The sequence below is a fragment of the Abramis brama genome, assembly GCF_963993115.1.
Source record: "Abramis brama genome assembly, chromosome: 1".
Classification (NCBI taxonomy): Eukaryota; Metazoa; Chordata; class Actinopteri; order Cypriniformes; family Leuciscidae; genus Abramis; species Abramis brama.
In genome coordinates this window covers 53594671-53611576 of record NC_139963.1, presented here as the reverse complement: position 1 = coordinate 53611576, position 16906 = coordinate 53594671, and the positions used below count along the sequence as shown (strand labels likewise).

The window sequence follows — 16906 nt, the reverse complement described above, 5'->3', positions numbered from 1 at the left end:
TTACAGAACACAAGAAGCACATGAAGCAAAAACACCAGAAAAAAAAAAACATTACCAGAGCTTGTTCAGTGATTTGTTTAGTCAATCTGTTACTAATAATCTTCAATAATTGGTATTTTTTTGCAGTTCCAGCTGGAAAACATTAAATCAACACATATCAGGACTGAGAAACTTCACACGACACAGATCAAATGCAATTTTTTTTAAATATCAGACTTTTTCTAGTTTTAATTGTAGATTTTCTGATATTAATTGTGTAGCAATTACAAATATAACAAATACTATAGCTAAATATAATTATGTGTGCAAGTAGATGGCCTTACTTCTGCCTCCCTAAATATTTCTAAAGGGGTGCCTCAAGGCTCAATCCTTGGGCCTCTTCTATTTATCATTTATACAAACAACCTCTGAAATAATATAAATAATGCAAACTATCATTGCTATGTTAATGATACTGCAATTATAATTGCAGATATCTTTAAATATTATTCTGACTAGTAAAACAATAATTATGACTATCCAAAAATATATTTATGGATAGTCAAAACATAGCTGTAGATGCTAAAACGGCTTGCCATACTATATGGCTTGCCATATGTTCCCCTGTCGTTCCTCCCAGTGCAATACAGCGTCAGAAGCGCGAGTCCTGAAAGCTCTGAGGAGTAAAACGAGTCTCTGATACAAAACATACAGTAGTAGAAAAAGAAGAAGAAGAAGAAGAAAAAGAAGAAGAAGAAGAAGAAGAAGAAGAAGAAGAAGAAGAAGAAGAAGAAGAAGAAGAAGAAGAAGAGTCTTCTGAGGCGAGGAGAGCAGTTGACGGTATTTCTCATATTTACACAACCATCACACACTGTTCTGGCGTCTTCTCACTGATATAAACATTTAGCAGCAGCAGCGAGCAGCAGCAAGCATCCCAAGCCAACTTAAAGCTAGTCTCAACGAACGTTTTAATCTAGTTTAGCTCTGATCTCCTTAACAGCCTGTGGAAGATCTTCAGCAAATCTGAGGCATGAGGAGAATATGTTGAGTTCATTCAGACCTGAGCGATTTTGTGTGCTTTTGTGTGATTGTCTCGATGTTTGGAGTGAGAACTGTTACTGAATGTCAAAGTTTGAGATCTGTGAGGGGAATGGGACTCGATATCAAGTGTTGCTGCTGCCGTTTTATTTATACTCTTTTCACATATTTGGCAGATCAAATTTGTTTGTTACTTTACATTGTTAAAAAATACTGTCTGTAAAATATACTGTTGAATACTAGCCTATAATGAGCCACGTGAGACATTTTAAATCTATACATAAATGTTAATATAAATATACAGTTTGACACGGGAAACATTAAGTTATTGCTTTGTGCTGCTCTTAATTTTTAACGGTTTTATGATCATTGTCAGTTTCTGTACTACAAAACTGTGCAGCATGTCTATTTGCATTACTTTATTACAATGAATGCAGTTATTAGAAACTAGAAGTATATTTAGATTCATATGTAGGCTATATATGATGGTGTTGTAGTTATTTACGCAGCAGGGAACCCGTGTCAGCTGCCAGAGTTTGTGCCCCAGGTGTCAGGTCTTCTCTGGCAGCTGACACGGGAGTTTGTCGCCGTTTCTGCTGTTTGCTCAGTAAAATCTACACTGTTTCACTTTGATGATGCATACTATATACCAGCAAACAGATTAGACCAGAATATGAACCCAATGAGCTCAACTGTGTAAGCATTAAGCATTTTCCCATACACACACTAAAGGAGCGCCCAGCTGCCGATAGACAGTATTTATACACACACAGAACATTTTTATTTATTAATTTATATTAACATTGTTAATCTTTGCTGTAAATGAAATTCTTAATTTAATAATTTAATTTAGTTTTGCTGACCTCAGGCAAAATCACTTCTGTTAGAAACAAATGCAATTTGTTCTCGTTTTCCATTGAAAGGACAGTGGGGAAATGGTATTTTTCCATCCCAGTTTTTCTAGCTACACCAGTCAGCTGCAGTCCTGGTGTCTCACAAGAAGGGGTTCCTCCAGTAAATAATTGTGATATGATATTGCAATATATTGCAATATTTTATTTTATTTTTTTCATAAAAAATGTTAAAAATAATAGAGCTGAAAAGACAACTTGCTGTGTTCCACCTGCGGTATTCTGGTATGTGTACGCATTATATTTTAAACTCAGCAGAAAAATAAAAACTTCCATTTCAATTTATAAGCAAAAATATTTGCATTGCACAATGTCACTGAACAAAAGCAGGGCTTATTGGAGAATTTCATCTGTCTTATACATGGGCCCAAATAAATGCTGTAATGTTAGAGAAAACTAGGCCTTCGAGTATGGGAAGACAAAACTGTGGGAAGACAGAGAAAATAGCTCAAAAGAGTATGTGAAGACAAAAACTAGGTCAAAGGTAGTGAGAAGACAAGACAGGAAAAGTACCTAAAAACCATATATGAAGTCATTTTTTAAAAAGCGCATGCGCAAGGTCTTGCCACCAATAAGAATAAGACATCGATGCAGGTGTTTCTAATCGTGGAGAAGTGACGAGGAGGGGCAAAAAGAAAAAGATAACTATATGAACGCTAATTGGACACCAAACGATAAGAAAAAGATATAAGACTTGAGTGCAGACCATTGTAAGATCAGATGAACAGCTGGCATCTAACTTTGTTGAACTGCTCAATAAAGTTTATTCTTCTGAGACCTGAAACTTCGACTCTGAAAGATTTCTTTTGAGACCTGAACCAGACTTTGAAGAACAAAAAAAAAAAAAAAAGGCCGGCCAAAATAAAGGTAAGCAGTCTTTGCTTATATTTTGTTTTGTGCGGTCACTGCTGGTAAGCTGTCACCATGGTTGGAAACTATTTTAAACACTCCACCTCTTCAAAAAAAGAGGAAAAGTCTAATTTTCGGGTCCAAGGGAGAAGGCGCATGCGTAGTGTGAGGAAGTGCGCCGACAAGTGCAGAAGTGCATTATTTGTTTGTTTGTCTTTAGAAAGAGAGATCTGCAAAGAGTGCAGATTGGGCACTTTTATTTAAAACAAGTTTGCCCTCGATTTAAGCATTTATTTCCTGTGTGACACAAAAAGAGGAATAGCCTACAGAATCATATTCTTATTCTTGTGACATTTCAAATTTGTAGCCTTTTCCTATTGCCAAATAAAAAACGCTGGTTCAGGCTATCCGAGAGGAGAGGAGTGTCTGAGGCTGACAAAAAAATAAAATAAAATACTTTAGTGTTGATAATAGAGGAATTAAATTATTTAGGCTACATGTATTATGTCATTGTATGTACATATGTATTATGTATTATGTATTTCTGTGATAAAAGATTATCAACTAAATATTTCAATATTTCAATGATTGAAGAACAGACTCAGATGCTTTTGCTTGATCAGATGATGAGATGATTTACTTCGTTTTACAAGACCATTTTTTTCAGGCAAAACGAAATAGTACAAACTACAAACTCATGTTCTTTTGGCGCACACAATTTTCAACTCAATATTAAACTCCACAGAGATCCTACAACGAGGGACGGACTGACAATCTGTGTGTTCTGGAAAAGAACAAGAAAAAGTCTAATAAAGCAATATGAACAGCCAACAGCAGGGGCACTAATAACAATCACTTATGCTATGTGTAAAAAAAACAACAACTGAGGAAGAAGAGTCACTGACAGAAAGTTAGTTTTATAAGGCTTAGGCTACATACTGCACTTTTAAATTTGCTTACATTATATTTGAATATTTAAGTTATATTATAGCAATGGTAATCTCCAACGTGGTGCCTGTGAGTTGGAGGAAACTGCATTTCTACTGAGCTCAACAGCTCTGGCCAAGCTGTGATATAAACAAAAGGCTATTGGCTCATCCGTGCTATTTAAGACCACAGCACAAGGTGTTAAAAAACGTTTTATTATTTTGACAAGAATGAGACTGTTATGTAAAAAAAAAAAAAGAATTAGAACAAACTTTTAGAAAAGTAGAAAGAATCAAACTTTTTCAAATATTACAGAATTGGTTAAAGGTAACGAAAGCAAAAATTGCATAGCCTATGTAAAAGTTATTTTAAACAGAATAGAATAAACTTTTAGAACAGAAAAATAGAATCAAAGTTTAAAATAGAGACGACAACAGATGGCAGCGCGATCACTGATCAGGATTTATCACGTCCCCCTTGCACTAAACTAAACAAAAAATACACCACAACACAAGACCATCATATCTCTCAGTCAAAAAATCAGGTGCAATGAAGCTCAAATCCTGAACAAAAAGTGTCTACTGTTATAGCCTACTTTTATTTATTTATTTATTTATTTATTTTTTTGATTAACGCAGAGAGATTTGTCTCCTGCATTTCTAAAACTTTGTTACACCATATTGTTTTATTGCTTACATTTATAATATAACATTACCATGCATTTCCATTTTACACTAAAGAACAAATAGGCTATTATCCAACAGTAGACTAAATTTACATCTGTAAAATTCCAATCGTAATATCAACAGATGTTCTGTTAAAAAAAAAAAAAAAAACCTGTATGGGGTTCCCTATGGAAGCTTGTTTCCACCACAGAGTGAAAAATAAAAAAGGTAATTCTGACTTTTTTTTCTTAGAATTGCAAGTTTACATCTCACAATTCTGACTTTTTATCTCAGAATTGCATGATATAAAGTCGCAATTGCGTGTTATAAAGTCAGAATTATGAGATATAAACTCGCAATTGCGAGAAATACACTTGAAATTCTGACTTTTTTCCTTAGAATTGGACTTTATATCTCACAATTCTGTGAAAAGATGTCAGAATGTGTTATGTGTTCTGAAGTCAGAATTGTTGTAGGCAGGAATGGACTGGGACTAAAAAACAGCCTTGGACTTTCTCCCAAAATAGGCCCATCATCCGGCCATAGTTATATACCAGGGGTCTCCAACCTTTTTGTGTGCGAGGGCTACCTCAAGGGATAAAATAATAGAAGGGATTTTTGTTTGTTATAATCAAATATTTATTATACATATAACATGGTGGTGCTTTTTTACTTCACACCATCATATGCGAAATAATAAAATATCTTGATATTCTGGTTCAGACGTACAAGCGTTTAAAAAAAAAATCAACAATTCCTGAAAAATTATGAAAATATTTATTGATTTTTTTTGTGTGTTGATTTTCTATAAACCTATTGCATATGTTATCAAAAACAGCAGCCCAACCATTTAGTATAAATATAAATGCAAAAATAAATAAATAAATAAACTGCCATAACTTCTTAACAAAAACATTAGCCTACTGCATTACATTTAATACATAGCCTATACAGGCCTACACAATTATATTAATATAACAGCATTTTTTTATATGAATATAGCCTACAGGTAGCCTGACTTCGTCACACTCATACACATTTCTGCAAAAAAAGTTTGTTTTACTACAGTTAGAGAGAGAGAGAGAGAGAGAGAGAGTTATAGAGCATCACCTATCACACACACACACACACACACACACACACAGAGAGAGAAATAGAGCATCCCCTATCACACACACACACACACACACACACACACACAGAGCGAGAGAGTAATAGAGCATCCCCTATCACACACTGAGAGTGTGTGTGTCTGTGTGTCTGTGTTAGTGTGTGTGTGTGTGTGAGCGTGCGTGCGTGTGTGTGTGTGTGTGTGTGTGTGTGTGTGTGAGAGAGAGAGAGAGAGAGAGAGATACTACTGTTATTGTGTCACGAAATGTAGTTTTAAGAGTTTTTCAGTCGACAATGTAGTTGTTTAAAGCTCAAATCTGTGGTTTATTTATAAAGATAGCGCCTATTTAAAAATGTTTAAAAATGGAGTTGTCTTAGCCCCTCATATGATACTATTCTAAATAGCTTAAGTGCTCTACTCTACTATAAAGAATAAAAAAGGTACCCCTCCCTCCCTCGCCTGTCCACAATATTTTGTATTGGGTTTCGTTTATTTCATATATATTTAAAAAATAGAAATCTTTATAAACATTTCTTCTTATAGGCTAATTTTATTCCACACAGGCTAAGTTTAATTTCTTTTTGTTGAAAAGTTGCAAATATTGCAAATGTCCCAGCCATCCAAGCTTGTACCCTCCATCTTTCTTGACAGTGTCAAAATCACATAAAAAAACAACAAAAAAAGATTAATATGAATGTGATTTTTACAAATTCTGATTCACCATTACATCCTATAACAAAATATATAACAATTACAAATGATCCATGAGTGTTTTAATTTTTATAATCTTAACACTATTCACCTCAGAATGCTATGTCATTTTACTTTACCATCACGGTCTATCTAAAACCTATAAATCTAAAATCTATAAAAAAATCTATATTTTTTTTATAACATAGCCTACTTCCTTATGATGAGCTCAGTGTTGATTTTTAGTAATGGAATCATTTACATGTAAAGATAGAAATTAAGAAGCTTAACTGTCCCACTTTACCCATTGTCCCACTTTGCCAGTATTCACCCTATATTTGGCTATTTAACTTTAACGTTGAGCCTGCTGTATGTTTGACTGAATCGTTTACTATATTTCTTGACTTGCTTCTTCCTTTTAAAAACTGAAATTTAACAAAAAGAGACAGGGTTGCGTCATTTTATTTTATATAGCCTATGTACGAATATTTTAAAATATATAAATTTACATTATTTATTATTGTTATTATAATAATATAGCACTTGCGATTATCAATCTATTATAGTTATGCTGTTAAATTACTATTCATAGTAACTATTTAACTTATTATTTTTATTGTCTATATTCTGTAATTGATATTTCATATTATTTTGCTATTATTATAGTATTATACATAAACTATATGCTATTATCAATATATTATTGTTATTATTATTTATAGTACTTATTATATTATTTAATTTTACTTTTCATTACTATTTTATTTGCTGTATACTGTTTGTTTGTTTATTTTATTGACTAAACTATTTACTATTAGCCTACTTCTCACTTTGTCTTATATTTAATATTTGCATTGCACTGTAGTTGTACCATATCATGTATTACCATAAAGGATCCATCAGTTATATTTGTTATTGCTAAAATCGGGTCAATGACAGAATATGCTTTTTCCACAATAAGAAAACTTTATTTTATTTAATGTGAGAATTAAATTATATCTCAGTATGGGGGTCTTCACAATTCTTATCCAAGAATACAAAGCCAAATACATGACAAGCCTGAGCTTTGGCCATTCCTTATTATAAAAATATTTTATAAGTCTAACTATCGAGATTTTAAATAACTAGAGATGGAACTTTTTTGTACACCACATACAAACCACTGAAATCGGTTGATAAATTTAATTTTTTTGTAAAGTTTTTATCCAGAAAAACCGCAGCTCACCTGTTTACTTGCATTTGATTACAGCGCAGTCTTGCCCTCCGCAAAATGGCGGACACGTTGACGTATCGCAGCAACGTTCCAAAGCGGCCAATAGGGCGTCTATGTATTTATTATGTCTATGGTTCTGGCGTCTTCCTACTGAAATAAACATTTAGTGCAGCAGCAGCGAGCATGAGGAGAATATGTTGAGTTCATTCAGACCTGAGCGATTTTGTGTTCGTTTGTGTGATTGTCTCGATGTTTGGAGTGAGAACTGTTACTGAATGTCAAGGCAAAAGTTTGAGATCTGTGAGGGGAATTGATGGGAATCAGTCTCAAGTGTTGCTGTTGCCGTTTTATTTATACTCTTTTCACATATTTGGCAGATCAAATTTGTTTGTTATTTTACATTGTTAAAAAATACTGTCTGGAAAATATAGCCTACTGTTAAAGGTCCTGTTCTTCGTGATCCCATTTTTCAAACTTTAGTTAGTGTGTAATGTTGCTGTTAGAGCATAAATAATACCTGTAAAATTATAAAGCTCAAAGTTCAATGCCTAAGCGAGATATTTTATTTAACAGAAGTTCCCTTTCAAAGCCTACAGCGAATGGCCGGTTTGGAATACATCCCTCTACTTCCTTCTTTAATGACTAACCTCCGCCCACAGGAATACACAAAAAAGGGGGTGTGGTCTTGTTGCGCTCCCACAGAGAAGAGGAAGAGTTGCGTAGAGTGTGTTTGTCGCCATGTCGTCGAGACGCTGTTATTTTTTATCCGTAAATTAATGTGCAGTCATGTAACATTCAACTTTTAATAAATAAATTATTGTTATGCATGGCAACTATTTCTTTTACACAACATGGCAGCTTTTAAGGCTATATTCATGGTGAAAATAAAGTTTATTTATATAAAGTTGTTTGGGTGAAAACAATTTAAAAAAAACTATACACAACAAAAAATTTAACCAATTCAAGGTAACAGCCAAACGTAAAATTATGACAACTACTAAATAAACTGATTACCATTGTGAAACATCCTGCAAAAGTCGTGCTTGAACAGGTTCTAATCGATCCTCTTCATCTATGTTCTCCGGGTCTGATTCCGGCTCAAATTGATAAGGTAATATTAAAGACATGTTTACAATAACACTGAGCATAGATACCATATAAAGGCTAGATGTCTCGCGCGCGCTGCTGGCCAATGGAGGTCGACGTCCGCACACGGCGGCCATCTTACCACAGGGTGCTCGCTCACTCGTAACATGGTGCATGTACTTTTAAATAACCATAACTTGCTCAATTTTCTACCTATTTTCAAACGGTTTGGTTTGTTATAAATGTCAGAGATGTAGTTATGACACGGCATACATATGAATAATTATAACATACATGTTCAAGCATTCGGAATTATAGCCACGTTAATAACGTTTGTAAGAAACCAAACTGTTTGTAAATCTGTCAAGATTTCAGCGAGATAAGAGGATTTGTGTGTATGCTGATCACTCACCTTAATTCACGGCTTCCCTGTGGTAAGATGGCCGCCGGTGATGCCGGAAGTGATTTCCACGTTATGGTAAGAGGCGTGACCTTTCCGGGCAACTTGCGCTAAGCTGCTGTCGAATCACAACACAGGAACCGCTGGAACAATCAGAACTCGTTACGTATTTCTGAAGGAGGGACTTCATAGATCAAGGAAGTCATCACCCCTTTTTTATGACAGTGAAAACAGTGGTATACAGATAAGTAAATTGTGTTTTTTACATGCGAAACATGAACACATGTTATATTGCACACTGTAAACACAATCAAAGCTTCAAAAACACAGGAAAAATGGGACCTTTAAATACTAGCCTATAATGAGCCATGTGAGACATTTTAAATCTATAAATAAATGTCAATAAAAATATATAGTTTGACACGGGAAACATTAAGTTATTGCTTTGTGCTGCTCTTTATTTTTAACGGTTTTATGATCATTACATTTTTTCCACACAGTGCTATCAAGAATCAATAAGAGAATCATTAAAGAATCGGATCGATAATCAAAATCGTCAGAGGCATTATTATTGATAAAATCTTATCAATTCACATCCCTATGTGAAGACAGTAAAATTATAATCAAACATTAAAGAACAAGCATGTATTTTAATATTTTTTTGAGAGTTAAAAGATTAAAACATTTTGCTAACATGAGGTCTTGTGTCACTGTCAGTCTTTTTACATCAGTGCAAAACTAGGGTATGCAGATTAAGACCACTATTCATCAGCATGCATTGATTAATCCCATGGCATGTAGCAAAAAAAAAAAAGGTGCGACCAAATCATATGCTGGTGCGACCAACTGAGAAAGTTGGTAGCACCAGTGCAACCAGTGGAAAAGTTAGTCTGGAGCCCTGTTCCTCCAATAAATAGTAACGTATGGTCAAAGTATTTAATGTTTACTGATGTTAATGCTTCAAACAGTGTAGTTTTTACTTAGCAAACAGCAGAAACATTGTCAAACTCCCGTGACACCAGAGATTGTGACAGCTGCCAGAGTATGTGTCAGGTGTCAGGTGTCACGGGTCTTCTCTGACAGCTGCCAAGTGGTGTTCACCTGCCGCTGGATTTGGGTTGGCTCTCTCTGTGTCATTATTGTTTTTGTATTATTGTTGTTTTAATGTCACACTGAGATTACAGTATTAGCTTATCTTTCAATAGAGCACTTTCATAGGGCTGGTTAAGGGCATAGGCAAGGGCCTCATGATTCGATACATATCACGATACGATATACAATGGTATATTGCGATATGATATTGCAATATATTGCAATGCTTTTTTTTTTTTTTTTTATAAAAAATGTTAAAAATAATAGAGCTGAAAATACAACTTGCTGTGTACCACCTGCGGTATTCTGGTATGTGTATTGCATTATTGCATTATATTGAAAACTCAGAAAAATAAAAACTTCCATTTTCATGTATAAGCAAAAATATTTGCATTGCACAGTGTCACTCAACATTGTGAAATGAAACACACTGAAATATATAAAATGCATATAGTGTCACTGAACACTTTTTAAAGCAGGGATATGCAGTTTCGGGAATTTCTTTGCTGTATTCTCGCTTTTCGCTCGCAGGTTTCTCTATAGACCCTTTTACAGTTGGTAAACATGGTGACGTCTTTGTGTGGGCGTGGCTTAGCTGGAGGCAGAAAGATCCCTCTGGGCGCTTCACTAACGCTAGTTTGCCAGTTTTGTTAGCTTGTTTTTTAACAATGACTGGAGAAAATCCAATTTTATCTTAATGTGCAAGGTCACTCACTGTCCAGGACCGTGATTGTTATTTGCAAAAGTTAATTTTAACGGACGGAACCAGATGACCATACACGCTCAGTCAATGGACGATCTGACAGGATTAACATTAACGCTACCTCCGGTTGAGTGGCCTGACTTCTACACCTACCCGATAGAGAAACTGAGGGTAAAGAGAAACTGAGGGTATATATATATATATATATATATATAGATGCCTATATGTGCTGAATGGTCATGTAAAGACTTGTGTGGTACGATCCGCAGTTCTGCCTAGCCAGCGCCAAGAAGACGACAATGTAAAGAGTGACACTACGGTGCAATTTTAATGATATGAATATTTTCTAGAAAAAAAATTCCAGACACAGCATACTCATATTTCATCGATTTTTGCACCCAACAACACAACAAGATGACATTTAATAATAAAAATAATTATTTAAGCTCCTTATTATGTAGCAGAATCTGTGCTCCGCCTCCAGTTTTCCGTTTGTTTTGCCTCCAGCTAGCGCCGTGACGTAACTGTGCGCAAAAGGGGTCTATAGAGCTCCCCCTACAGCTTCAGGAATAGATATTTGGAATAGACTCACAGGCGGCTTGGGGGGTGCGAGACGACCACCATTCAACCCGAAAAAAGTCATATAACTATTCCAATGACTCCAAAGCAGTTTGGTTAAGGTAAATAAGTTACTTAGTTCACCTTTAACTAAAAACTTTTAAAACAAAAACATAGAATCAAAAGTTTAAAATAGAGAAGACAACAATAGCCTGTTAGGTATAAGCTGCTGATGACGCTGTGAAGTGACGCTCGCGTGATCAAGTATTCCAATGTTTAAAAAAGCTTTCATCCGATTCCTTTGTCCTCATTTTCTTTCCCTCACATCCTACAGGAGGTGGAGCTGAGACACGAGGAAAGGAAGTGAGGATTGAGAAGCACCCCTGTAAATCTGGATTTCTTGATTTTTTTCAGCTTGTTACTCAAAATCATGGGATTATATATTCAGACATCTGTCTAGTTTAATTTCCCCTTTGTTATATTCAGACATGATTCAGACACACTTTGTTCTGTGTTGGATACATTTAGTTTTCAAAAGCCTTAATGTTTATTCTGCAAGAAAAATTAGTTTAGTTGATAAATTGTTGTTAAATTCGAAATCAAGATCAATGTACCTCATTCATGGAAAGAAACTTATTTGATCAAAAGGATTGTAGTATTTTATAGCAGTTGTCTATTACATCAGAGTTCTCTTTTATGTCTTGTCACTTCATATTTCTCTATTTGAATTATGTTGATTTACTGAAAACTAAATGAATCTTTTTTTTTCTCTTCAGGGTCAGACCTGATGGAAGATAACGAGGAGAGTGAAGAACTGAGTGAAATGGAGGAGGAACATCATGTCAAACCTGGAGAAAAACCTCTGAGTCGCTCAAAGACTAAAAATAAATGTTTAAAGAAAAGAAGAGCCAAGAAAACTACAACCTGCACTCAGTGTGGAAAGAGTATCACAACCAAACATCTTGATGTTCACATGAGAGTTCATACTGGAGAGAAGCCGTTCTCATGTGATCAATGTGGAAAGAGTTTCACACAAATACAGAATCTTAATACACACATGAAAACCCACACCGGAGAGAAGCCGTATGAATGTGATCAATGTGGGACAAGCTTCAAACTAAAATTACATCTTAATCAACACATGAGGATCCACACCAGAGAGAAGCCATTCTCATGTGATCAGTGTGGAAAGAGTTTTCCATACAAACGAAGTCTTGATGTTCACATGAGAGTTCACGCTGAAGAGAAGCCGTTCACCTGCGATAAATGTGGTAAGAGTTTCACACAAAAAATACACCTTAAGGTTCACATGAGGATCCACACTGGAGAGAAGCCGTATGAATGCGATAAATGTGAGAAGAGATTCACGAATTCATCACACCTTAGGAGTCACATGATGATCCACACTGGAGAAAAGCCGTTTATGTGTGATCAGTGTGAAAAAAGATTCTCAACCAAACAAAATCTTGATCATCACCTGAGAGTTCACACAGGAGAGAGACCGTTCACATGTGATCAGTGTGAGAAGAGCTTCATGGATTCTGATAAACTTAAAAGACACATGAAAATCCACACTGGAGAGAAGCCGCACGAATGTGATCAATGTGGGAAGAGTTTCACGGAATCAACAAACCTTAGGAGTCACATGATGATCCACACAGGAGAGAAGCCGTTCACATGCGATAAATGTGGGAAGAGTTTCAGGGATTCAGGATACCTTAAGAGACACATGAGAATCCACACTGGAGAGAAGCCGTTCATGTGTGATCAGTGTGAAAAGAGATTCTCAAACCAACAAAATCTTAAGCTTCACATGAGAATTCACACTGGAGAGAGACCGTTCACATGTGATCAGTGTGGGAATAGTTTTGCACAAAAATCATGGCTTGAGCTTCACATGAGAGTTCACACTGGAGAGAAGCCGTTCATGTGTGATCAGTGTGAAAAGATATTCACTCACAGACAAAATCTTAATGCTCACATGAAGATCCACACCGGAGAGAAGCCGTTCTCATGTGATCATTGCGGCAAAACATTTCTTTGGTCATCAAACCTGAAGAAACACCTGACAGTTCATACGAAGGAGAAGCCACATTCCTGTTCTGTATGTGGAAAGAGTTTTTCATGGCTGCAAAGTTTCCAAAGACATGAGAAAATTCACACTGGTGTGAGAGAGTACATGTGCTTTGAGTGTAAGAAGACTTTTATTTCAGCGAGCTGCTTAAAACTGCACCAGAGAAGTCACACTGGAGAAAAACCTTACAAGTGTTCACACTGTGCCAAGAGATTCAGTCATTCATCACATCTGAAAAGACATGAGAGGATCCACACTGGAGAAAAAACTTAAAAGTGTTCATACTGTGATAAGAGATTCAATCAGCCGTTTTGTCTGAAAAAAATATGAAATTATCAGATTCTCTCTCACAGCAGAGAGAAGCCACATATGTGTGATCAGTGAGGAAAGAGTTTCTCTATTAAACGCTACCTAGAGAAACGCATGAAGATCCATGCAGTGGAGAAACCACTTTTTGTCTTATAAGATCATGATATGATTTCTTGGGCAGATCGCCCACTCCTATTCATTATTTTTTAACTGTAATTCATTAACTGTTCACACCCACACAAATGATCGGAATTAAAATTCAATCTGATTTTCACATGAGATTTGTCTGTTTAGACCAATGCGAAAAAACAGCAGTAAATGCATATTCACTCTCTTGACAGTAGGTGGCGCTTGTAAACATCAAGTACCATCATTCAAGTGGGGTAGCTACAGCGCTCATGGAAAAGCAGAAATATAGTGCAACTTTCTGTTTCTGACACCCGCTTCACAGAGAAGACCATCAAACAGTATTTTGTCATATTTTTGTATTTGCTATGGTGCTTATCAAGAATACCCAGACGATGAGCTCCACTCACAGCATCACCTGAATACTAATCCAGCACACCTGAACCCGTTCATCAGCACACAATTCATAAGCAGTCACGTCTCACTTCACAATCATCTGGTCTTGTTGTTCAATATTGGTCAACTTACCCGGCTCCTTACCTGTTCATCTCACGTTTGAGACTGCTCACCTTCTTCATCCTCCATCATCCTTTGCCCTTCTCTTCAGATCATCTTCAACCATCGCAATCTCAGCACCTGCAATACAAAGAGACAATTACTAGCCAGCATTTAAATAAAGTTTATTCAAATGGTCTTCATTCAGAACACTCACCTGCTGTTTCTAGTCGATCTGTCACCTGCCAATAAACATTTCTGTGAATTGTATTACCAGTGTTGTTTCCTGCTGTCCGCTGACAGATACGCTTCCAGATTATGTCGTCCAGCAGCTCGCACATGTAGGATTATCCATGAACAAGCCCATTTAATGAACACAACACCACATTCCACAGTTCAGAGAGATCCCCCACTGAACCATTTGAAAGTCATAAAACACATCTATGGTGCCGAGATGGCTAAAGGAGACGTCTTCCCTCATACCTGCCTAATCTTAAACCAGCTATGCAAGGAGAGCGCTGCTCAACAAAATGTTCTCTTTGTTCCCCAAACGTAAGACCAATTGGTGAAGAAACCCTGGGTTGACCCCAATGCATAAATCCCCACATTCTTATCAGGAAAAGAAGGTTTGCGAAGACAATCCGATGGCGAGAAATCACCACTGACTTTAACCAGTGACATCTCACTTCCTCCCGGACACCTCCTCTCTCTAGCTGTATATTCCAGAGATCTCTTCTCCTAAAACCAACTGAAATTGAAATTAACCCACTCGTGGTTTTTAACAAACAACGGTCTCAAAATTTTATGTTGTCAGGGCTGGACCTGCTTTAGGGTTTCCTCTTTGCCTGCAGAGATGACAGTGATGTGGACAAACTTTTCAGGACGGACCAACATTAAGACTTGATGCTGAAGCAGAATCAATCACTCACTGACATTGATTTGCAGTTGCACAACTCTATTTAGAGCTTTTTTCTGTAACCTTTTTGGCTTTTGCAGTTGGGTCACTGTATTTTCACAGTATACAAGTGCTGAATATACAGACATTCAATACTATACTTGCAGTGCATACAGTAGCCTATACAATGTTTTCACATTACTAATTTAAGGCTCCTTTAACACAGCGTGTTGATCCTGGGAAATTGCTGTAAAATTGACAGAGAGGACACATTATCCATGTATTTTCCGGAATCTCTGTGTAAAAGGTGCTTAAGTTGTCATTACTATACTTTTTTACATAATTGCAAATTAGTTTACTTTGTTACAATATACTTTTGTAACTGCATGCTCTGGATTCTGTTCTCCATGTAGATGTAGTGTCTAATGAATGATCTGTAGTGTTTATAATATTGACTGATGTGTGGATGATCTGAAATGTTTGATTTTGAGCACAGATAAAATAGTTTAGGCAATTGCTTGATTTTGCCAGAAGAGTAAGAGGTTCTCTGAATGTGGTTTGAAAATTTGGTTTTGTGTTTAAGGTTTTAAGAAAATTAATGATGGTTTCAAGAAATGTCTTTTAGCAATTTAGAAAAACTGTAAGTAAACAAACAAAGCTTGAATTGCTAGTATATTGACTCTCTCAGGTTGTCAAAGTAATTGTGTCTAACGCTTGACATCTGTGACTCATTCATCCTCCATTAATATCAGTTTTCTGAATGAATGTTTGTGTTTTTCGTTTGATTAGATTGTGTGTATTAGAGTACTTCAATAAAGTCTTGCTTGATTTTACATTGATTTTTACATTTACATGCTTACAAGTTACTACCTTAAACTGTAGATTTTGTTACCTTGCTTATATTCCGTGATCATAATTTTATGATATTATTACCATAGGCCATGTGATAATATTCTGTCCAGAATTGATCAAATATGCTAATCTCAATTTATCGTGGATGAATAAAGTTGATAAAGTGTTAAATAATAATTCTGAATCATTTGCATATTAATTTGGTTCTTATTCACTGTAATTCAGTAACATTTGAGTTATATTGATCTGAGTTCCCTTACACATGTTCTTTAAATTTGTTTTGTGCTGATCAGTTGTTCCAGAAGGTGGCAGCAGTGCCGCAGGCCGTTGGTGATGGCGGATGATGTTGTTTCTCATAAAGAAGTTATTCATATTTATATAGATTATTATTCTTACAATAACTTTGGTAACAGGGTTGATGAATGTGATCAACACTGTACAGTTTGTTTAAAAACTGAGACAATAGATTGGGATCATTTTCTTGTCTTCCCATTATAGCGGCTACTCAATCCAATGATTAAGCCGCTGAGAGACTAAGCAAGGACTTTTGCTCTTATGACGCACAAATAAAACATCGGAGAAGAAAATCACTTTTCTTGCTCTTGTTTATTGCATTTGCACAGATTGATATTTCTCGATGGTACGAACTTTAGTGGTCAACAAAGAATACATCGTCCCTGCTCACCCCCTCTCCCTATCACAATCAGTGAACAGGTGACTAATATACACATTCCTACATAATCCCGTGACCCCACACCGTGATCACGTGACAATCAAAACCATTAACGCTTTCATGTCTACTACATTCCAGCCCCTAATTATTATCAAATAATGATTACATTTTCAATAGAGACATGAATTTGTCAAGTTAACAATGCATTAACAACATCATATAGGCTAATGTCCATTTCTTCTTTCAAAAAAGGAGAAAAT

The 16906-nt window shown here is 35.8% G+C and overlaps 1 protein-coding gene across 1 annotated transcript; it reads left to right on the top strand.

The window, feature by feature from the left end:
* The first annotated feature begins 680 nt into the window (after nucleotides 1-680).
* LOC311089282 (uncharacterized protein) lies at nucleotides 681-15953 on the top strand. Its single transcript, XM_084123852.1, has 2 exons — nucleotides 681-819; nucleotides 11999-15953. Exon 2 carries the CDS (start codon nucleotides 12010-12012, stop codon nucleotides 13567-13569), a length of 1560 nt encoding a protein of 519 aa, XP_083979978.1. The 5' UTR covers nucleotides 681-819; nucleotides 11999-12009; the 3' UTR covers nucleotides 13570-15953.
* The last annotated feature ends 953 nt before the right edge of the window (nucleotides 15954-16906 follow it).

Bases quoted from the DNA above. Each gene is read 5' to 3' on its own strand.
- LOC311089282 (XM_084123852.1), top strand. From the start codon at position 12,010: ATGGAAGATAACGAGGAGAGTGAAGAACTGAGTGAAATGGAGGAGGAA.